A 17,834-nucleotide genomic window follows, 5' to 3' on the forward strand; every position below is an offset into this window, starting at 1 on the left:
AAGCAAAGGAGAGACTGTGTTGGTGATGATGATAGGGGAGAAATCTTGGCGCCTAGGGAGTTGGATCAAAAGTCCTATTATTGATCTATGTCTTGGGTGGAGCAGGGAAGAAGTTCAGAGCATGTGGGTAAAGGACTTTGACAGCCCCAGAGAGGAAAGGAATGGAATTACAGGCAGACAGCTTATTTTTCTTTATAAAATAAAGTCTTTAGAGTACTCTTTGTAAAGCCCTCTGGTAGTTTTTCCTGGAGTCTCTAAGTGGAGCAGGTATATCACACAAGACTATGCTGTACCCATTTTACAGATTGGTCAGTGAGACCAAGCGACTGCTTCTCACACTGGCTTCGTGGATGAGTATCTTCCTTCGTAGAATGTAAGCTCTCTGAGGTCAGGGACCTCATGCACAGCCGGTGGCCCTCAGTGAAGTTCACTGAATGAGAGAACGCACATGACGATGGGGAGCAGAGAGGACAGCCTCCCTCTTGAAAACGGCCTGTGTGATTAGGCAGCTGCCGAAGGTGCCCCATCTCTAGCCCTGCATGTGGGAGGTCACTGTGTTTCTTGGAGCGTTAAGTTGTGTTGCTCACATGCTCCGCCCCCTCCCCCGACCCATTTCTGGTTCTCCGGTTCTCCCTGTGACTCATTCCACCAACCCTCAGACGTGTTACCTGTGCATGTCTGCTTTCTGCCAGTGAGTGTCACATGCCCCCAAACTTTGCAGAAAACAGGAAGCACCGTCAGTTAGAGGGCAGCCCAGTGATTCATCAGGGGATGACTGTCCAGCTGTTCGTCCCTGTCCTCTGTGCTGGGGTCACTTTCCAGGGCAGTTTCCTCCCCTGCCCCCCTCCCGCCCCCCCCCCCCCCCAAGCCCGGCGGAGCAGAGCCGGCTTGGACTTTGTCTTATCACCTCTGGAGGCAGTATGGCCAGACTCTGCTGGGGCCAAGTTTTTATTTATCTTTCCTGGTTTTTTGGGGTGGGGAGGCTGAGGAATGTGGAGTGTTGTAACATTGGGGAGGGGGGGTGGAGAAGCGAGCGGGAGCTGGCTCTCCTGCCCTGTCCATCCCTCTTGCCCCTGTGCCCGTGGCGGCTCCCGGCTCCCCTCAGCTCCTCTCGGCTCCCCAGTCCCCCTGCCAAGCCCTTCTCAGTATCCCGTTGTCTCTCTGAGCTCCCTGGGCCTGGCCCCGTGTTCCCGGCCACACCTCCAGTCTTGGCTATGGTTGTGGCTTCCAGTTGTTAGAAGCAGCTGTGGCAGCCTCCTCCAAACATGGCTGTGGATCAGTAGACGGAACCCGAGGGGCTATTTATAGCAGGGTGGCCCCGGGGCCTGGAGCAGGGCCTAGGGCCTGGGGAGATTCAGCGGCTCCTCATCAGGGACCAGCGAAACGGAGACGGATGAAGTGTTGGGTTTCTGCGTTCCTCTGAGTGGGTAGTTTTGGAACGGCCTGGTTTGGGTCTTGAAAACCAAACACAACTCAACCCCTCCTTACTGCCCCCGTCTTCGCACCCCCCAGCTCCCCAAGCCTGACTCATGCAAACCCAAGTCCTCAGGGCCAGGAGAGCTGGGGAGACGGAGAAACTTTCCACCCTGACAGCCCCCTTGGCTGTTTCCTCCTCCTGCTGCCTCTGAGGCTGAGCTGTTCAGAGCTGGGCGGCGGCCCGGGCAGAGGGGACTCTGGCCGCAGCCTTCTTACGGGAGGCTGGGTGGAGAGTCCTCCTCTTAGCGGGGCTGCCCTGACTTTGGGCTCAGCTGGGAGCTGAGCCTCAGAGCCCACCCACCCCTGCCTCGTAGCGGGGCCTGGAGAGGGTTGAAGGGGGCTCCTCTTCTTGGGACCCCAGTGGTCCAGCCCGAAATCTGAGGGTGAATCCTGCTGGGCATCTGTTTCTCCTCTCCTTGGTGGATTGTGGTTCCGTCCCCTCCAAGAGGTAGATGCAACTTGGTGGTCAGGAAAGGCCGGTTTTGGGGAGGCTCAGGGATGTTTGGAAGGTGCCAGTGGGCTCAGAGGGCTCTGGCTGGACCTGGGAATGTGCAGGTTGGATGTCCGATTCTGCATCGAGCAAGGTGGCTGAAAGGATGGTGGCAGCTGGTGATGCAGGGTTTTGCTTTACTGTAGGGGTGACTGTTTGGCTGTATCGCTAACTACCCTTTTAATTGTACTTGATGTAATAATGGTAAGAGCGTCTAAGCGCCTTATATGTATAATTCCCTTTAATCTTCAAGCAATCCCATAAGGATTGTTCCATCTCACTGGTGACATTATAGAGGCTCAGGGCGTTGAGTAACGCAAGGCTGCCCAACAGGATGCTGTGGGATTCTGATCCTGCGCTTTCATCGCCGTGCTGTTGGGTTGCCCTGGGATGTTTTGGACACCGACTTGGGTCCATTTGCCTAATTTTGTACAAGTCGACAACCCTGGAGATGGGAATGGGTGAGGGGGGTAACAGACAATGGACAGTGGGACCCTAGGAGCATGATTTGCTGCCTAGCCCTGGTTGGTACACACCATGCCTGGCTGCTTCTTGTCTCAAAACTTTTGATTGAATGAGCCGGTGTTGCTGCTTTAAAGGAGGGGAATGTGGGCAGCTGGTGGTCAGAGGAGAAATGTTCAGAGCTGGACAGAGCGGGGCTGGCGCTCTCATCTTTCCTTCTTTCGTGGTTGCCATCTCTGTTCTCCACTTGGGGTCACTATTCTGATGTCCAGCGAATCCAGGTGAAATGCGTTTCCATCAGTTTAGTAACTGTTTTATTGAGTGTGTACTCAGCGCACATGGCACCAGCCCAGGCGTGGTGCATTTCTCAGCATTTGGCATTTCTCCCTTGCCCGAGGAAGGAAAGCCCTTCCCCTTGGGGGCTCGCAGGCCCACTGGCGCGCTCATGTGGGATTGGCATTGATCGCTTTTGGCTTTGAGTTGCTGTGTTGCTGGGCTTTAGGGTGCCTGGGCTGGAATGTTGGCAGAGGCAGGAGAAGGGAATCTGTGTTTCCCCGTGGCCCTGACTGCTCGTGTGGACAGCTGTCTGCTGTTCTCCTGCCATCCAGCCGGCCACCGCCCTAACGCTGCTTCTCTCCTCTCTTTCCCAGAGCTCCACCAGAGTCACGCCAAGTGTCCAGCCCCATCCCCAGCCCATCAGGTATGCCTGGGCTATGGGGGACGCGGTGGGTGCAGGCAGTGAGGTCACTGTGGGTGTTCCCAGCAAGTCTTGCCTCTGGGTCTCCGAGACCAAAGTCACAAAGCACGTGATAGGGAGCACGGGCAGATGTGGAAGCCACAGCGAGAGGATGCAGGTAGATGCCACTGGGAAACTCAAAAGTTTTAGCTTGAAGCCAGTCCTTGAGCTGGATTCTTCATTTACCTGCATGATCTCATCTAGCCCTTGCAACAACCCTGCAAGGTAAGTATTTTATTCCCATTTGGCAGATGAAGAAACTGAGTCTCAGGGAGGTGAGGCGATTTGTTAAAGGTCACACAACCACTAAGAGGCAGCACTGGGTTTTCATTCAAGACTGGCTGGCGCTGAGGCCTGTGCTAGATCCTGTTCTTCTCCACGGGCAGAGGTTTCTGATGTTGGAGGGTCATTTATAAAAGGAAGGTCCTCTATCTGGCTGAGCTGGTGGGGGCTGGGGGAAGGGGATGCACAGGGGACTTGGTGCTTTGCTCATCCAGAGTCTCTTTGTCCTGGGTCCAGGTTCTCTGGGTTTTTGGCTTTGGGCCCTTCCCTCTCTGACTCCCCCCTCACCCCTGAGGTTCCTGAGATGAGTGAGAATCTGGCCGCAGGGATATGGACCACCAGTCAGAGAGGGTCTGGTGTGTAGCTGAAGCTCCCAGTGGGTTGTAGTCCGGCTGCCGGCTGTCCACAGAGACTGGTGGGGCCCTTTAGAGGATCGCCTCCTCCCCTACAGATGAGAATCACCTTGGGGTGGGTGGGTGCAGAGTGCGATGCTGAGGTTGGCCAGGTGGTGGTGCTGTTCTGCCTTGAGTAGGAGCCCCGCCCCCAAAGGCTGCAGGACAAGGAAAGACCGGGACTCAGAGGCCAGATTCAAAGTGGGCTCCCAGCGCACTGGCCCCTCTGCCACTTGGTCCCTGTCATTGCCACCACGGAGAAGCTGTATGTCACCCTTGGCTCTCCTATTTCCAAGCCCCATCTACACAGTTGGGCTCGGAGCTAACTGTGGTGGAGATCTGTATTCTGTCCCGTTTCTTGGTGTCCCGGGGCTGTACCCCGCATGCCACCCCGTCACTTTGAAACATCCCATGGTATTCCTCCCGCTGCCCCTCCAGTCCCAACTTTACCCCGCAGAAGTGAAGGGTTATCAACATGAACTGTGAGTTGCCCACCTTGGGTAGAGAGGGGACGCAGGACCCTAGGAGGCTGGGGTGATGGGGTAAGAAGGGGAGGGTGTGAGGTGACCCCAGAAACTACAGGTGGGCTTCAGAATGGAATTCCAGTGTCCTGAGACCCATTTCCCCTTCCCATCAGCTCCCCAGTGGGCACCCTGGACCCTCCTTTGGAATAACAGTTGGGTGAGGTGTAAAGGTGTGAGACCCCACCTCCCCTCACGTGGTGCCCAGCCCAGGGGGCTCCCCACCTCTCTGAGGAGCTCAGGTGGCACTGGGATGTCTGGGTATCACCTGCCGCTGCGGCAGCCCCTTCTGCTTCCTGAGCCCTTAGAAATCAGGGAGGTCACTGGTAGGAAGCAGCCCTGCGGGGCAGTGGGAGCTGCCAGAGGTGGGAAGAGAGCCAGGGAACAAAGGGCAGGAGTTGTCTTGCCTCTGGGGAGGGCTGGAATCTGTGCTGTGGTCTGGCTTACCTGGAGCCCAGGTGAGCATGTCACCTGAGCTGCCCCTGCTCCTGAGGGGCCTCCCCGCCCACTCCACAGCTCAGAGCAAGGGGAGGGCAGCAGAAGGCTAGCTCCGGGATGTGAGAGGACCCAGTTCAGGCTCTCCTTCCTCTTCCGGAGCCGTCCGGGGATCCTTCGAGAAACTTCTGCCAGACCAGGCGGCCACAGTATATTAGGAGGCTGAGCTGGACTCCCGGGCCCTGGCTGGTTCCGGCCCTGGCTCTGACCTCTGACCTCTGGGATCACAGGTTGAAGGCAATGCCGACAGGATTGATGAGCACCTAGGATTGGTGTCATCACTCTTTGGTTCTGAAATGGCCTGAGATCCTCGCCAGCTCCTGCCCAGCTCTGTTCTCCCCGATGCTCCCAGACTGGGCTTGTGGGCTGCACTGGCCTCGCCAGGGGAAGCCTCTGGCCTTGGCTCTGGGTCAGGGAGCAGCCAAGACCGCTGGGTTAGATTTGGGGGCCACGTATAGTGTGTAGGGGGTGTAGCTCCCTGGACATTGTCCTCGGGGCCTGGATTCTGATCAGGACCCGCCTCTGCCTACTGTCTCCCCAGAAACATGAGTGTGAGCCGGACCACGGAGGACAGCTGTGAGCTGGACCTGGTGTATGTCACTGAGAGGATCATCGCCGTCTCCTTCCCCAGCACAGCCAATGAGGAGAACTTCCGGAGCAACCTCCGTGAGGTGGCCCAGATGCTCAAGTGCAAACATGGAGGCAACTACCTGGTGAGGATGGGACCCCTTGCCCGCTGGTCCAGTGCCCCGTCCTTTCTGCTTGCCACCTCCTCCTGCTGGTGTCTTGCCCCACCTGCCCCTGAGCCAGCTCTTCCTCTTCTCTCCCTTCACCTTCCCTTGGCCCTAAGGAGTGTCTCTGCAGCTGGGATGCAGCATCTGGAGCTAAGCCGTGTGTGTGTGTGTGTGTGCGCGTGCGTGCGCTTGTCCATGTATGTGTGTGTGGTTTGTATGTATGTGTGTGTGGTTTGTATGTTTGTGTGTGTGTGTACGTGTGGGTACGCGCGTGTGCGTGTACGCACGTGTGTTGACCAGGAGGAGAGAATAACAGTAAAAGCTCACATTACTGAGCCCTGGTGATGAGCCAGGCCCTGTTTTAACTCCTTTCCACAGATTTAACACCACGACAGTCCTAGGAAGCCAGTTTTTCGAGAACACAGAGAGGTGGGGTATTTGTCTAAGGTCACAGAGTCAGGAAGTGGCAGAGGTGTCATACTGTCAGTGCCTCTGAGCAGTCTTAGGGCAGAGTTGTGGCAGAGCGTGTCTTGAGAGACCTGGTGTTGCTGACACCGGGATCATACCTGGCACAGGAGGATCTCCTAACCAGTGTGGAGGAAGTCCCCTCCACGCCCCCACCATGGTCTCTAATGTCAGAAGGGCTGGCCTGGGGGATTGGATCTATCCTGGCCCCAGAGGAGCGCTCAGGCCCGCTTTACAGGGAGGTACTTGTGGGCTGGACCCACAGATTGGACATACCATCATGAGGGGCTGCCCTGGGAGGTCTGAGCAGAGGTGGGGTGCAGGGGCTGTATTAGGTCCCTAGGGCTGCTGTAACAAATTACCACAAATTAGGTGGCTTAAAACAACAAAATTAATTTTTTCACAGTCTGGAAGCTAGAAGTCCAAATCAAGGTGTCAGTGGGGCCATGCTCCCTCTGAATCCCGCAGGGGAGAATCCTGCCTTGCCTCTTCCTATCTTCTGGTGGCTCCCGGCAGTCTAGTGGCTCCTTGGCTTGTAGTGGCCTTGCTCTAGTCTCTACTTCTGTCATCATGTGACCTTCCTTCTTTCCTGTGTCTGTGTGTCCTCTCCTCTTCTTATAAGGACACTAGTCATTGGATTTGGGGCCCACCCTGAATCCAGGATGATCTCATCTCCAGATCCTTGACTACTTACATCAGCAAAGGACCTATTTCCAAATAAAGTCACGTTCTGAAGTTCCATGTGGATGTGAATTTTTGTGGGATACTTTTCAGCCCTCTACGGAGACCTGTCCATCAGCTACGTTGGGCGTTGTTAAGAGTCTGGCTTTAAACATCAGAATGTTCTGGGTTGGAATGCTGCTCTGCTCTCACCAACTATCTGATCTTGGCACTTAGCCTCATTAAGCCTTAGGATCCCCATCTGTAAAATGGGTCTACTTACCTCTATGGTTGTGGAGAGAATTAAGGCAGGTGGTAGATGTAAAGTCCTTAGTGCGGCCTGGCAGGCTGTGGACACTGTACCACTGAAGTGTTAGCCATTGTTAACGGCATAAAGTGTGTTCCTTTGAGGCCTCAAGAGTGGACCAGAAGCCATCTAAGATCCTGCCCTATTTCAGGAGCCCAGGAATCCAGAGGTTGGGGGATTCCCGTGGGATGTGGTCAGGTGTTGGGGGGTGTCTGCTGGGAGAGGGGTGTCAGGGGTCTGAGAGGGCCCACCCAGCACGGATTGCACCCTCCTATGGAGGGCGTCCGACCACAGAGCAGTTACATCTTCGTGCGGTGAGCTTCTGAAGTCGACATGTGAAGAGGAAACCAGAGATGGCCAAATGCTTATCGTTTGACACTCCTGGATTTCCATTCAGTGTGGAGAGATGCCCACCTTGGGGGTGGCATGTGGGACCTGAGACAGGTTCTGTCCCCTTCTCATCTTCAGTTCAGGATGTCCGCTCATCCAGGGGAGTGGCTGGGTGTCTACATACTTGTTTCTCTCTCCCTCTTTATCCTGAGAACCTGTAGTTGAGTTCCTGTCTATCAGTGTGTATCTGGTAGGACTCCGTGTATGGTCAGGTAGGTAGAATTTCCAGCAGGGAAGAGAGAGAGAGAGAGAGAGGGAGAGAGAGAGAGAGGAGAGAGAGAGAGGGAGAGAGAAAGGGCCAACCTTCTCAACAATCTCTTCCTTTTCCTCCTTCTAGCTTTTCAACCTCTCTGAGCGGAGACCTGACATCACGAAGCTCCACGCCAAGGTGAGTCCATTGCTGTTTGGGGTGGGGAGGGATTCTCCCTGCCTGGAAGAGGGAACAGGGAGGCTCCCTTCCTCTGAGGTTCCCACATTAGAATCTTGGGGGAAAGTGCTATGACAGTTTGCAAAGCCTATTCAAACTTACAGTGCCATCGTCTATTTGGAAAATAGAAAATAATATATTTATTGTTTCTGTAATACGAGTTACAGAAAGCAAAGCTCAATACAGTGATTTCCACCAAGGTCTGCCGCCTGTGGTGCACACAGAGTCTCTGGGGTGGGGCTGGAGCTGTGAGATTTTGAGTCTTATTGAAAAGTATTCTGGATTTAAACCAGCTGGGAATCACCACCGTAGACCTTCCTACAACCAACTTTCTTTCACTTGCTGTTCAGTGCGCTGTGTGTGGGCTTTGTGTGCCCATCTGCTCTGGCCCCTGGATTCTGGTGCCTGTCGCTGTGTGACCTTGAGTGGGTGGCAGACTTCTCTGGGCCTCAGTTTCCACCTCTGAAAGTGGACGGGCTGGATTAGATGAGCTCTCTGGGCCCTTCCGAGCACAGATTTTCTTTTACTTTAAAGTTTTGTGAGTTAAGAAAAGTTTGAAGGAGCCTGATGACTGCTGTTCAGATCTGCTCTCTGTCCCGCTCAGGCCTCCTTCGGCTGGCCTGAAAACTTGATGGTTTGTGTGTCCAGGGCCTGGAAAAGAGCCGTGAACAGGCTTCACCTTTCCTTCTTCCTCCCTGAGCCAGGCCTCAGGGTTATCTGTGGGAGGAGAGCTGGGGAACAATGCTGGAGGCTCCCAGCATATTTTAAGGTCAAAGTCATATGGAAGGGACCTGGGGCCATCGGCTCTAAGCCTTTGCTTTATACACAAATCAGAAACTGGGACTGGGGAAGGGGCTGTGACTGGCCTGAGGCCCACAGGGAGCCAGTGTCAGAACCCAGGGTCTCTAGGCCCGGGTCAGTGTCCTTTGCCTCCACGCCCCTGCCTTCCAGAGGGTTGACGTGCAGGGCAGGAACTGAGGCCCCGCTGCTGGTGGCATCGCTGCGGGGCTGGCACGTGGTGTGTGTGGGCACCTCCCTACCTCCCAGCCCATTGACTCTCTGGACTTCTGCCGCTTCTCACTCCTGGCTTGGGCCACAGGTACTGGAATTTGGCTGGCCCGACCTCCACACCCCAGCCCTGGAGAAGATCTGCAGTGTCTGCAAGGCCATGGACACTTGGCTCAACGCAGATCCCCACAACGTTGTCGTTCTACACAACAAGGTCAGAGTGGGGGCTGCAAGATGTGTGTGTGTGTGTGTGTGTGTGTGTGCGCGTGTGCGTGTTCATGCCCGTGCACGAATATATCCTTGGATGAGTGTATGCACTTGCCCGTATCACTGGATTGTGTGAGCGTGCAAGTTCGTTTGTGTGTACTCTCCTTCTTGGGGATAATCGATTCTGTCTGGGGTGCACCCCCAGGAAGTGGAGGTACCAGCCCGTGGGTCACTCACGTGTGGTGGACGATCAACTGTGTTTCTTCTTTTTGAGACTCAGCCCCATCCGCTTCCTCCTTCCTCCGATTCTCCCTGAGAACCCCGCCCCTCTCTGCAGCCCCTGCCCGCCTTGCTCTAAGCTTTACTTAGAAGTAAAGGCTTTTGTGTTTTGGGGCTTTTTCAGGGAAACCGAGGCAGGATAGGTGTTGTGATCGCGGCTTACATGCACTACAGCAACATTTCTGCCAGGTAAGAGGGCCCCGAGCCTCCCATTCTCTGAATATTGACAGCAGAGCCCCCTTCCCCCCACCCACCCAAGGCCTCCCCCACCCACCCAAGGCCTCTCCCTCCCTTGGGGTTGGAGGATAAGGACAGAGGAGGCGAGAGGTGCTGAGGACAGGGGGAGGAGCCCCTGGAAAGGAGAATGTCCCTGCCCTCAGCTCTGGGACAGGGGCCCTTGGACAGAGGGCAGGAGAGAGGAGACACCATCCCTCTGGGGCCCTGGGGAGGGGCAGCCGTGGGAGGCAGGCCCATGGATGGACACCCTGTCCAGTCAGCTTCTTGGGGCCACTTTTCTTTGCCCAACTGCCGTCTGTTTACCTGAGTGAGCAGGGAGGGAGTCACAAAGAAATATTGGATCACATCTGGGTCCAGCAGAGCCATCTGGAAGGTTTCTCATCTATTCCCCTGCTTCTGGCCAGCAGGGCCATCTTCCCACTTAGGTGTTTTGCATCAAGAATAGGAAACAACCAGTGGATGATTCCCATTCTGATTTGGATTTTCAGAGAGGCAGAGGAATTCCTCCATTCATTTAGTCATTTGACGACGGTTATGGAACAGCCACTGTGCAGGAGGCTCTAGGTGCTGGAAATAGAGCAGTGGGCAAAGCCAGGCCACTGCCCTCATGAATGTTAAATGAGTAAACAAACACATCAGTAAGAGCAAGTGATGAGTACTTTGAAGGACGGAGACTAGAGCAAGACGGTGGGGAAAGGAGGCCTCTTGGGGAGGTGATATTTGAGCAGAATTAAGTGGCGAGAGGGGAGAAGACTGAGTCCTGTACAGTCCAGGGCGGGGGGGGGGGGGAGGTGGTGGTGGCAGGGGACCTTTCAGGCAGAGAAGAGGGAAGGACAAAGGCCAGCAGTGGGAATTCGAGGGGCTGGCGTGTTTGGAGCCGAGTGAGTGAGGGGACAAAGAGTGGGAAGTGAAGATGGGAGGAGGCAGAGCCCGGGGGCCTTGTACCCTTGATAAGGACTTTGGAGTTTATTCTAAGAGGGATGGGACATCGTTGGAGAGTCAAGAATGGAGAAGCTATGTGATCTGTCTCTTTAAAAAATGATCTCTTTGAGGATGGGTAGAATGCTCTATGAAGGGCTTGCAATAGGACGGTAGTTTTATGACTTTAAGAAACCTGACCCAGCTTAATCTTTGCTTAATGGTCAACATTTCCTGTGCACCTACTGTGTGCCCACATGTGCCGAGCTCTTTATAGGTGTTATCTCGCTCAATTGCCACAACAGCCTTCAAGGAAGGCACAGTTATCACCTCATTTGACAGGAAAGAAAAATCAAGTTCAGGAAGGTTAAGTAATCTGCCCCAAGTTGCAAGGCCACTAAGTCAGTGATGAACTTGAGATGGGCTCCCAGGCCGCCTGGCTCCAAGGCCCTTGTGCTGAGGAGTGCAGCACACAGGATGGAGAGATGCTGGGGCAGTCCTTTCCTGAAGGCGTCTCAGGACAGAGTGGCCAGAGGGCTCTGCAGGTCTGGGAAGCAGGGGTGAGTGGACAAGGGACTCGTGGAAGTTGGCTCCTCTGACCACCTGTCTCTCCCCACAGTGCCAACCAGGCCCTGGACCGGTTTGCAATGAAGCGGTTCTACGAGGATAAGATTGTACCCATTGGCCAGCCATCCCAGAGAAGGTAGGTCTCCAGGGCTCTCGGCCCAGTGCATGTGTGTGTGTGTGTGTGCGTGTGTGTGCTCGCTATACGTGGGAGCTAGCCTCGTGTACCCATGGTGGGTGAAGCAGCACGCCTAGGTGGGGGTGTACCAAGCATGCGTGTTCAGGTGCCAGCCTGGAGGGGTGTGAGCTCAGGGACGTGGGTGAAGCCGTGAGCAGCTGTGTGTGCTCGCAGTGGGGCATGGCAGCTGGCTCCTGAGGTTGGTGCCAGAGAGCAGCAGGGTCAGCGGTGGGGGAGGTACAAGAGGGCAGCTTGTATAAGAAGGCAGTGCCTTTCTTGGTCCTGGCAGCAGGGATGCTTCCGTGTTTTGATGGGTCTACAGGAGGCTGATGTCACTGCCAGCTGCCCTGAGGAGGTCGCAGATGTTCGTGATAAGGGTCACCTTCTGCTGTGAGAGCTTTAAAATTTTACAACGGTCTCTAACCCATGTGGCCCACAGCAGCCCAGGCAGGAAGCAGGGCAGGGATGGATTCCTTCATTCATTTGGCAAATTTTAGGTACTCTAGGATGTTCCAAGTGCTGGAGGTATCTAGTTGGACAGGACAGAGTCTTTTGCCCTTAGTGAGCTGATATTGTATTGGGAAAGATGGACATTACACAAGTAAATAAACCTTCAAGGTCATTTCAGACAGTGATAAGTGCTTTGATGGGGAAAAAACCAAAACAGAACACGAGGGGCTAGAGAATGACAGGGGTGGACATGAGGGGCTGATTCCAGTGTGCTGACCTTTCTGAGAAGAGGACATGTGAGGTGAGGTCTGAGAAGGGAGAAGGAAACACCTAAGTAAAGGTCTGGGGTAAAGGGTCCAGGTAGAGGGAACAGCAAGTATAAAGGCCACAATGTCTCACTGACTTTTCTAGCCCTTCGGAATACTGACTGGGCAAGCAGGACCCCCTAGCTACAGATCCTGGAGCTTTCCAGCCTCTCCATGCTGGGGGTCCCCAACTTACACCCCATCACCCCTACCTTGCCTGGCTAAAAGTGTGCCGGCACCACTGGGGACGGTTTCCACCACTGTAGCAGGAAGCCCAAGCAGAAGTGAGTGAATCCTCAGGCAACCAGTGCCTTACAACTGGCACAGGACAGCTGGTAGCCAGGCTCTGGGTCAGAGATCAGAAACGGAATGTCTTTCTGTGCAGAAAATTCTGACGAGGCTGTCAGAAACAGCAGCTGTGGATCAGTGAGAGTCTTCCCAGGGAAGAAGTCTCAGGGAGGAAAGAAGTATTATTCAAGATCCTGACTTGCTACCTGTGGCTGGTGGCCTTGGTCACGAGTCTGGCCCTTGACCTTGAAAGATAAGAGGTTCAAATAGAGGAGCACGATGTTATGATGGCACAATGTGGCTTGGAGAGAGTGGGCAGAGCTGTCACATTTCTGAAGCGGAAAGCCTGGAGAATGGGGATTAGTGTTACCTCTCAGGACCAGGATTGTTCAGGGATTCCACCATGCTCAATGTGTGCTTACGTAGCATGCCATCAGGGTGTGTGTGTGTGTGTGTGTGTGTGTGTGTCCGTGTTTACATTATCTGTATCTGCCTTGCAGCTCATATCTGCAACTACATCTGCTCATGGGTGGGTAATTCTGTCTGTGCCCAAATGTGGAAGTGCAGCTGTTGGGGAAGTGGCATTCGTTGCCACTTTCCCGCCTTCTTGTCAGTGCCGCTTGCAGGGATTGGAGCAGCTGGAGGAGAGGAGGGCAGGGAGAGAGGGAGGGAGGGGCTTTGCCTGCAGCTCCCCCATTCATTGTCACCCCACCCCGGGCTCATTGTCCCCAGCACACAGACACATCCTGTTGGCACGATCAGAGGATCTGATAGGAACCCGCCATTCCAGGTTTCCGGTTTGAGCAGCGGGGCTGGGGGCTGGGCAGGGGCCTGAATAGGAGCTGGTGCTGCCCATCAGATTATCTTGCTGGGATAGTCCAAGGTGGCCCCACCCCAGCCCAGGGACAGAGGCCCACAGGCCTGGAGGTGGGCCAAGGAGCCAAAAGACAGGACGGGACCATTGTCATGGTTATGAGTGTTCTGGTCTCACTCGCCTCAAATCAGAATGCATTCTGATTGGTCCAGCTGACCCAGCTTGGCATCCTCTGGCCCGTCAGAAAAGGAGGACACACCAACCAAAAGGATTGGCCTCTCCTTCTAGTAGATGCATTGGAGTGAGACTGCTTCCCTTCTCCTCCCACCCGCTCTCCTCCCACCTTTGTGTGCTCTTGCAGTGTGCCTTTGGGAGGCTGATGACCCTTTCTGGACCTAATTTTCCCTCTCTTCTAGAACGAGTGGGGATGGCTTATTCCTTCCATTCTTCCAACGAGAGCTTTGTTAAGGGAATTGGGGCATGTTGACCCTAGAGATAGGAATACTTAGTGGAAGTTAGATATCCTCTAATATCAAATGAAATGGTACAGAGGAATTTTGTACCCTTCAGCGTGATATAAAAAAACGAAGGACTAGAATTACTAAGCTCTTACTATTTGCTGGATTGTCATGTGGTTGGTGGGTCTTGTGGGAGCAGAACTGGGTCCTGTGGGTACAAATGCAAGGTTGGTTTGGGCTCGGTGTAAGGGTGTCAGAGCTGTCTGATGGTTGATCACCCTGCCTTGTGCGGTAGTGAACAGCTAAATGATGCCTGTCAGGGATGTGTGGGAGTGCATTTGGTCCAGCAGGAGATTCCTGGGCCGGGAGTGAAGCAGGAAAGAGATGGCCACGTTGGCCACCAGGAGGCGCCAGAGAACCCCAAGTGGGAGGTTTGGCTGGACCCCACTCCAGATGTAGTAGTACCTGTTCGCCCTCCTGGGGCTACAGGCAGCAAGGGTGGAGACCCCACCTGCCAGGAGGCCTGGGGGTTTGTGCGGGGCGGGGGGAGTTGGCAGGGCAACCTAGGGCAATATGCCAGGGGAAAAGAGAACAGAATGGCTCTGCTCCAGCAGAGGCCTCCCTGGCTGAAGCTGCCCTTCTCCCTGCTCCAGGTACGTGCATTATTTCAGCGGCCTGCTCTCTGGCTCCATCAAAATGAACAACAAGCCCTTGTTTCTGCACCACGTGATCATGCATGGCATCCCCAACTTTGAGTCTAAAGGAGGTACCTGCCCGAGCCCTCTAGCTTCCATTCCCCTCCTGTCTTCCATCTCTTTGTCTTAGGAGGCAGCCTTTGGGGGTAAAAAATGCGGGCTAGCTGCAGTCTTAGGCTTGGAGTCTCAACTGTACCACTTCCTATTTCTCTGAGCCCCAGTTGATTCATTTGCAAAATGGGTTGGATACTGGCAGTGCCTGTGGGCAGGTGACTCTGGACGGTGTAGTGTTTTTGCAAACTCAAAATGCCTTTTAAATGAAAAGTTAGCATTTCTTCCTCTTTCTTTCTTTTTCCATTTCTCCTTCCTCTTTTCCTCCTTCCCTTTCTTCCCTTTCCCCCTTTCTTACCTTTCCTCCTCCTGGCCGATCCTTCCTTCCTTCATCTCTCCTATCCCCCTTCCTCCTCCTGCTGTTTCTGCTGTCTTGGCTAATAGCACTCCTTCCTTACAGGGTGTCGGCCATTTCTCCGGATCTACCAGGCCATGCAACCTGTTTACACATCTGGTATCTAGTAGGTATTCCACAGGGATGAGAGGCCAGGGATGCCGGAGGTCCAAGGCTGAGGACTGGGAGCTGGGGGCTGGGGGCCGGGGTTGGGGGGCTGCCTAGGACCTTTTCTAGGAGGACTTCTAGGGTAGGGCTGAGGGATGGGTCAGTGAGCTTTCCCAGTAGCCCCCTGGCAGAGGGGCAGCTGGGAGAAAGTGCACTGCGGCTGCCTCAGCAGCCCTCTCTCCCTCTGCCTGCCTCGCTCCCATAGCAACGTCCAAGGAGACAGCCAGACCAGCATCTGCATCACCATCGAGCCTGGGCTGCTCTTGAAGGGAGACATCTTGGTAAGTTGCCCCTCGGTCTCAAGCCCCCGCACCGCCGTTTATTTTTTCTTCCTTTTCTCTTCTTGCTCCCCTTCTGCCTCTCTGGACAAGAGCGTCACTCCTGGTGGGCCACCAGCCTTGGGGTCGTTGGCTCTCAGGGGCCCTGCAAGGCCTTCCAACCTTGATGGTCCTTGTCCATGCCCTGGCTCGGTGTTGGATGTGCCTTCCCCCGGGCTTGCCTCTTGTTCTGGAGTATCTCCAGGGACATATGTCTCTGTGTGAGCCATTACCTCCGGGCTTCCTGCTGGTGACAAGGACTCCCTCAATTCTAACTTCACTCCTTCCTCCTGTGATTTAAATCCACTTCTACGTTGTCCATTCTGACTGGTGTACAGGAACTTCTTGGGAGGATAGCTTTGTCCCCACAGGGCAAGATTGGCTTTCAACTCTCTGCTGTTCTGGAAGTTTCCCCAGAGAGCTCTGAGATCCTGTTTGGGGTTGGTGACCTCTTCTTCACTGGGTTTGGGGCTTAGTCATGGAGCTGATAAGGAGGCTTCTTGGGACTAACTTTCTACCTTCGGGCCCCTGATGGGCTCTGCTCTCTTTCCCACCCAGCTGAAGTGCTACCACAAGAAGTTCCGGAGCCCAGCCCGAGACGTCATCTTCCGCGTGCAGTTCCATACCTGCGCCATCCATGACCTGGGGGTTGTCTTTGGGAAGGAGGACCTTGACGATGCCTTCAAAGGTGGGCTCGTTGCGTAGAGAGGCAGACCTAGCAAGGAATAATTAGACCACAGGATAGGAGAGCAATAATGGAGGGGCTATGGCAGCAGTGAAGGGTGACCATTTTCCCACGGGAAGGGAGGTGGTCAGGGAGCTGTCTCCCTTTGCTTCTTTCCTCTATCCATTTAAGGTTTTATCTATATTACATTCAGGGCCAGGACATGTCCATATCCATCCACCCATCCACCCATCCATCCATCTGTCCATCTATAAATCCACCAGCATCACTGTGTGTCTGTATGTGCCAGGCATGTGCTAGACCCTGGTGATACAAAGAGAAAGAAGTCAGGCCCTACCCTCAGGGAGCTCACAGTCTTATGGGAGAAAGAGACAAACAGACATGATACTATGATACAAAGAGAAAGAAGTCAGGCCCTGCCCTCAGGGAGCTCACAGTCTTATGGGAGAAAGAGACAAACAGACATGATACTATGAAGTGATGCTTGCGGTGATGAAGATATACACAGGCATGATGGGTGCTCCAGGGAGCAGACACCACCCCTGCTGTAACTTCCCTTCCTGCAAGCAGTGAATGGTGATCTGTGTGCAGATTGGGCTCAGGCAGAGATCAGAGCACGGGGCTGGGGCTCTGAGGAGGAGAGGCCTGATCCCGCAGTGTGGTCTGGGTCATGCAGGAGAAGGATGTTTCTATGATGAGCTTTTCCTGTACCGAAGCCAGGAGAGCAAAAGCAGAAGATGCTGTTATAATTGCAGAATAGAATGTAAATGTCATCAGTCTTAACAAAGAAAGTAAAAGAATAGCTGACAAAATAAATGTAGGGTTGCGGAGAGGTGGGAGAAGGGAGGGGCACAAACTTCCTCCTCCTACATGGAGGGAATCAGGGCACCATCGGAAATGGACAGATCAAGAAATAGAGGCTTAACTGTCGTATTGAAAGTTTCAGAGGTGATCAGAAGGGTGAATTAATAATAATAACAGTAGTAATAGTAATAATAATAATAAACCAGATTTAAGAAGGGAGGTGGGAATACTATAAGTGATCCAAATTATTCATCTTCATAGTGGTGAATCAGTGAAGATTATTTAAAACTGATATATCTAGAAATAGTGGCATAAAAACTGTAGCTATTATTTAGAGTCTTAGAGGTAACTGCTCGTAGAACAAGAAATAGAAATGGTAAGAAATAGTTACCTCAGACAGGTAAGACAGGGCTAGGGTGGGTAGGAGACTTAATATCATTATATATACTACTTATTATATTATCAACCATGTATACATGTATTACTTTAAACTTTTCTAGAAGAAAACTTTTTGTGGAGTCCTCTTTTGGGAATCAGTTGCCCATTTTTGTTTTTCCTTCTCCTTTTTTCAGATGATCGATTTCCAGAATATGGCAAAGTTGAATTTGTGTTTTCTTATGGACCAGAGAAAATTCAAGGTAAATGCCAAGTTAGAATCCATTGATTCATTCCCTTCCCTCCACTCTGCCCTGCCCCACCTCAACTCACCTCTACCATTTTCCCACTGATCTGCTCTACAAATACCAAGTTACCTGTGGTTGAGAGTCAGGCCAGCAGTAAAAGATCTGGGTATCATAGTGGACCCCCAGCTAAACATGAACCAGTGACTTAATCTCTGGATAATAAAAATAAAAAAGTAGACAGAGAGGCGCTGGGTTGGATAAACTGTTCTGGCCCCATTAGGTCATCATCCTATTATATTCAGAGACTGAAGGCTGTGGTGGATGGAGGGAGTGGCCAAGGGGACTCTCAAAGGTGCTGGATGGACGATAAGTATTTATGAGAACTGAGGTGATTCAACCTGAAGATGAGAAGGCCAATTTAATAATAGCCTTTAAGCCGTTAGACTGGTTATATGTGGAGACCAGTTGTTCTTCATCTTATTTGGGAACAGAATAGGAAGAGGTGAAGTCAGGTTACAGCAGAGGGGCTCTGGGTAGACTAAAGAAAGGACTGC

At 53.4% G+C, this 17,834-nt stretch overlaps 1 protein-coding gene and 1 long non-coding RNA gene across 12 annotated transcripts in view; one reads left to right on the forward strand and one right to left on the reverse strand.

Annotated features, from left to right (window-relative positions):
• The window catches only part of TNS1 (tensin 1), a 229,994-nt gene that overhangs the window by 131,486 nt on the left and 80,674 nt on the right, over positions 1-17,834 (forward strand). For all 11 annotated transcript variants that reach the window (XM_082397656.1, XM_082397654.1, XM_082397655.1 and 8 more), the window contains 11 exons: positions 3,079-3,128; positions 5,396-5,567; positions 7,748-7,798; positions 8,937-9,059; positions 9,456-9,520; positions 11,106-11,189; positions 14,197-14,309; positions 14,750-14,810; positions 15,057-15,132; positions 15,727-15,856; positions 17,230-17,295. In XM_082397656.1, the coding sequence (XP_082253782.1) occupies positions 3,079-3,128; positions 5,396-5,567; positions 7,748-7,798; positions 8,937-9,059; positions 9,456-9,520; positions 11,106-11,189; positions 14,197-14,309; positions 14,750-14,810; positions 15,057-15,132; positions 15,727-15,856; positions 17,230-17,295 (991 nt within the window). The remainder of the gene's footprint in view (positions 1-3,078; positions 3,129-5,395; positions 5,568-7,747; positions 7,799-8,936; positions 9,060-9,455; positions 9,521-11,105; positions 11,190-14,196; positions 14,310-14,749; positions 14,811-15,056; positions 15,133-15,726; positions 15,857-17,229; positions 17,296-17,834) is intronic.
• The window catches only part of LOC309631385, a 657,985-nt gene that overhangs the window by 78,365 nt on the left and 561,786 nt on the right, over positions 1-17,834 (reverse strand). The gene's annotated exons all lie outside the window — the stretch shown is intronic.

The sequence above is a fragment of the Balaenoptera borealis genome, assembly GCF_965194805.1.
Source record: "Balaenoptera borealis genome assembly, chromosome: 6".
Taxonomy (NCBI): domain Eukaryota; kingdom Metazoa; phylum Chordata; class Mammalia; order Artiodactyla; family Balaenopteridae; genus Balaenoptera; species Balaenoptera borealis.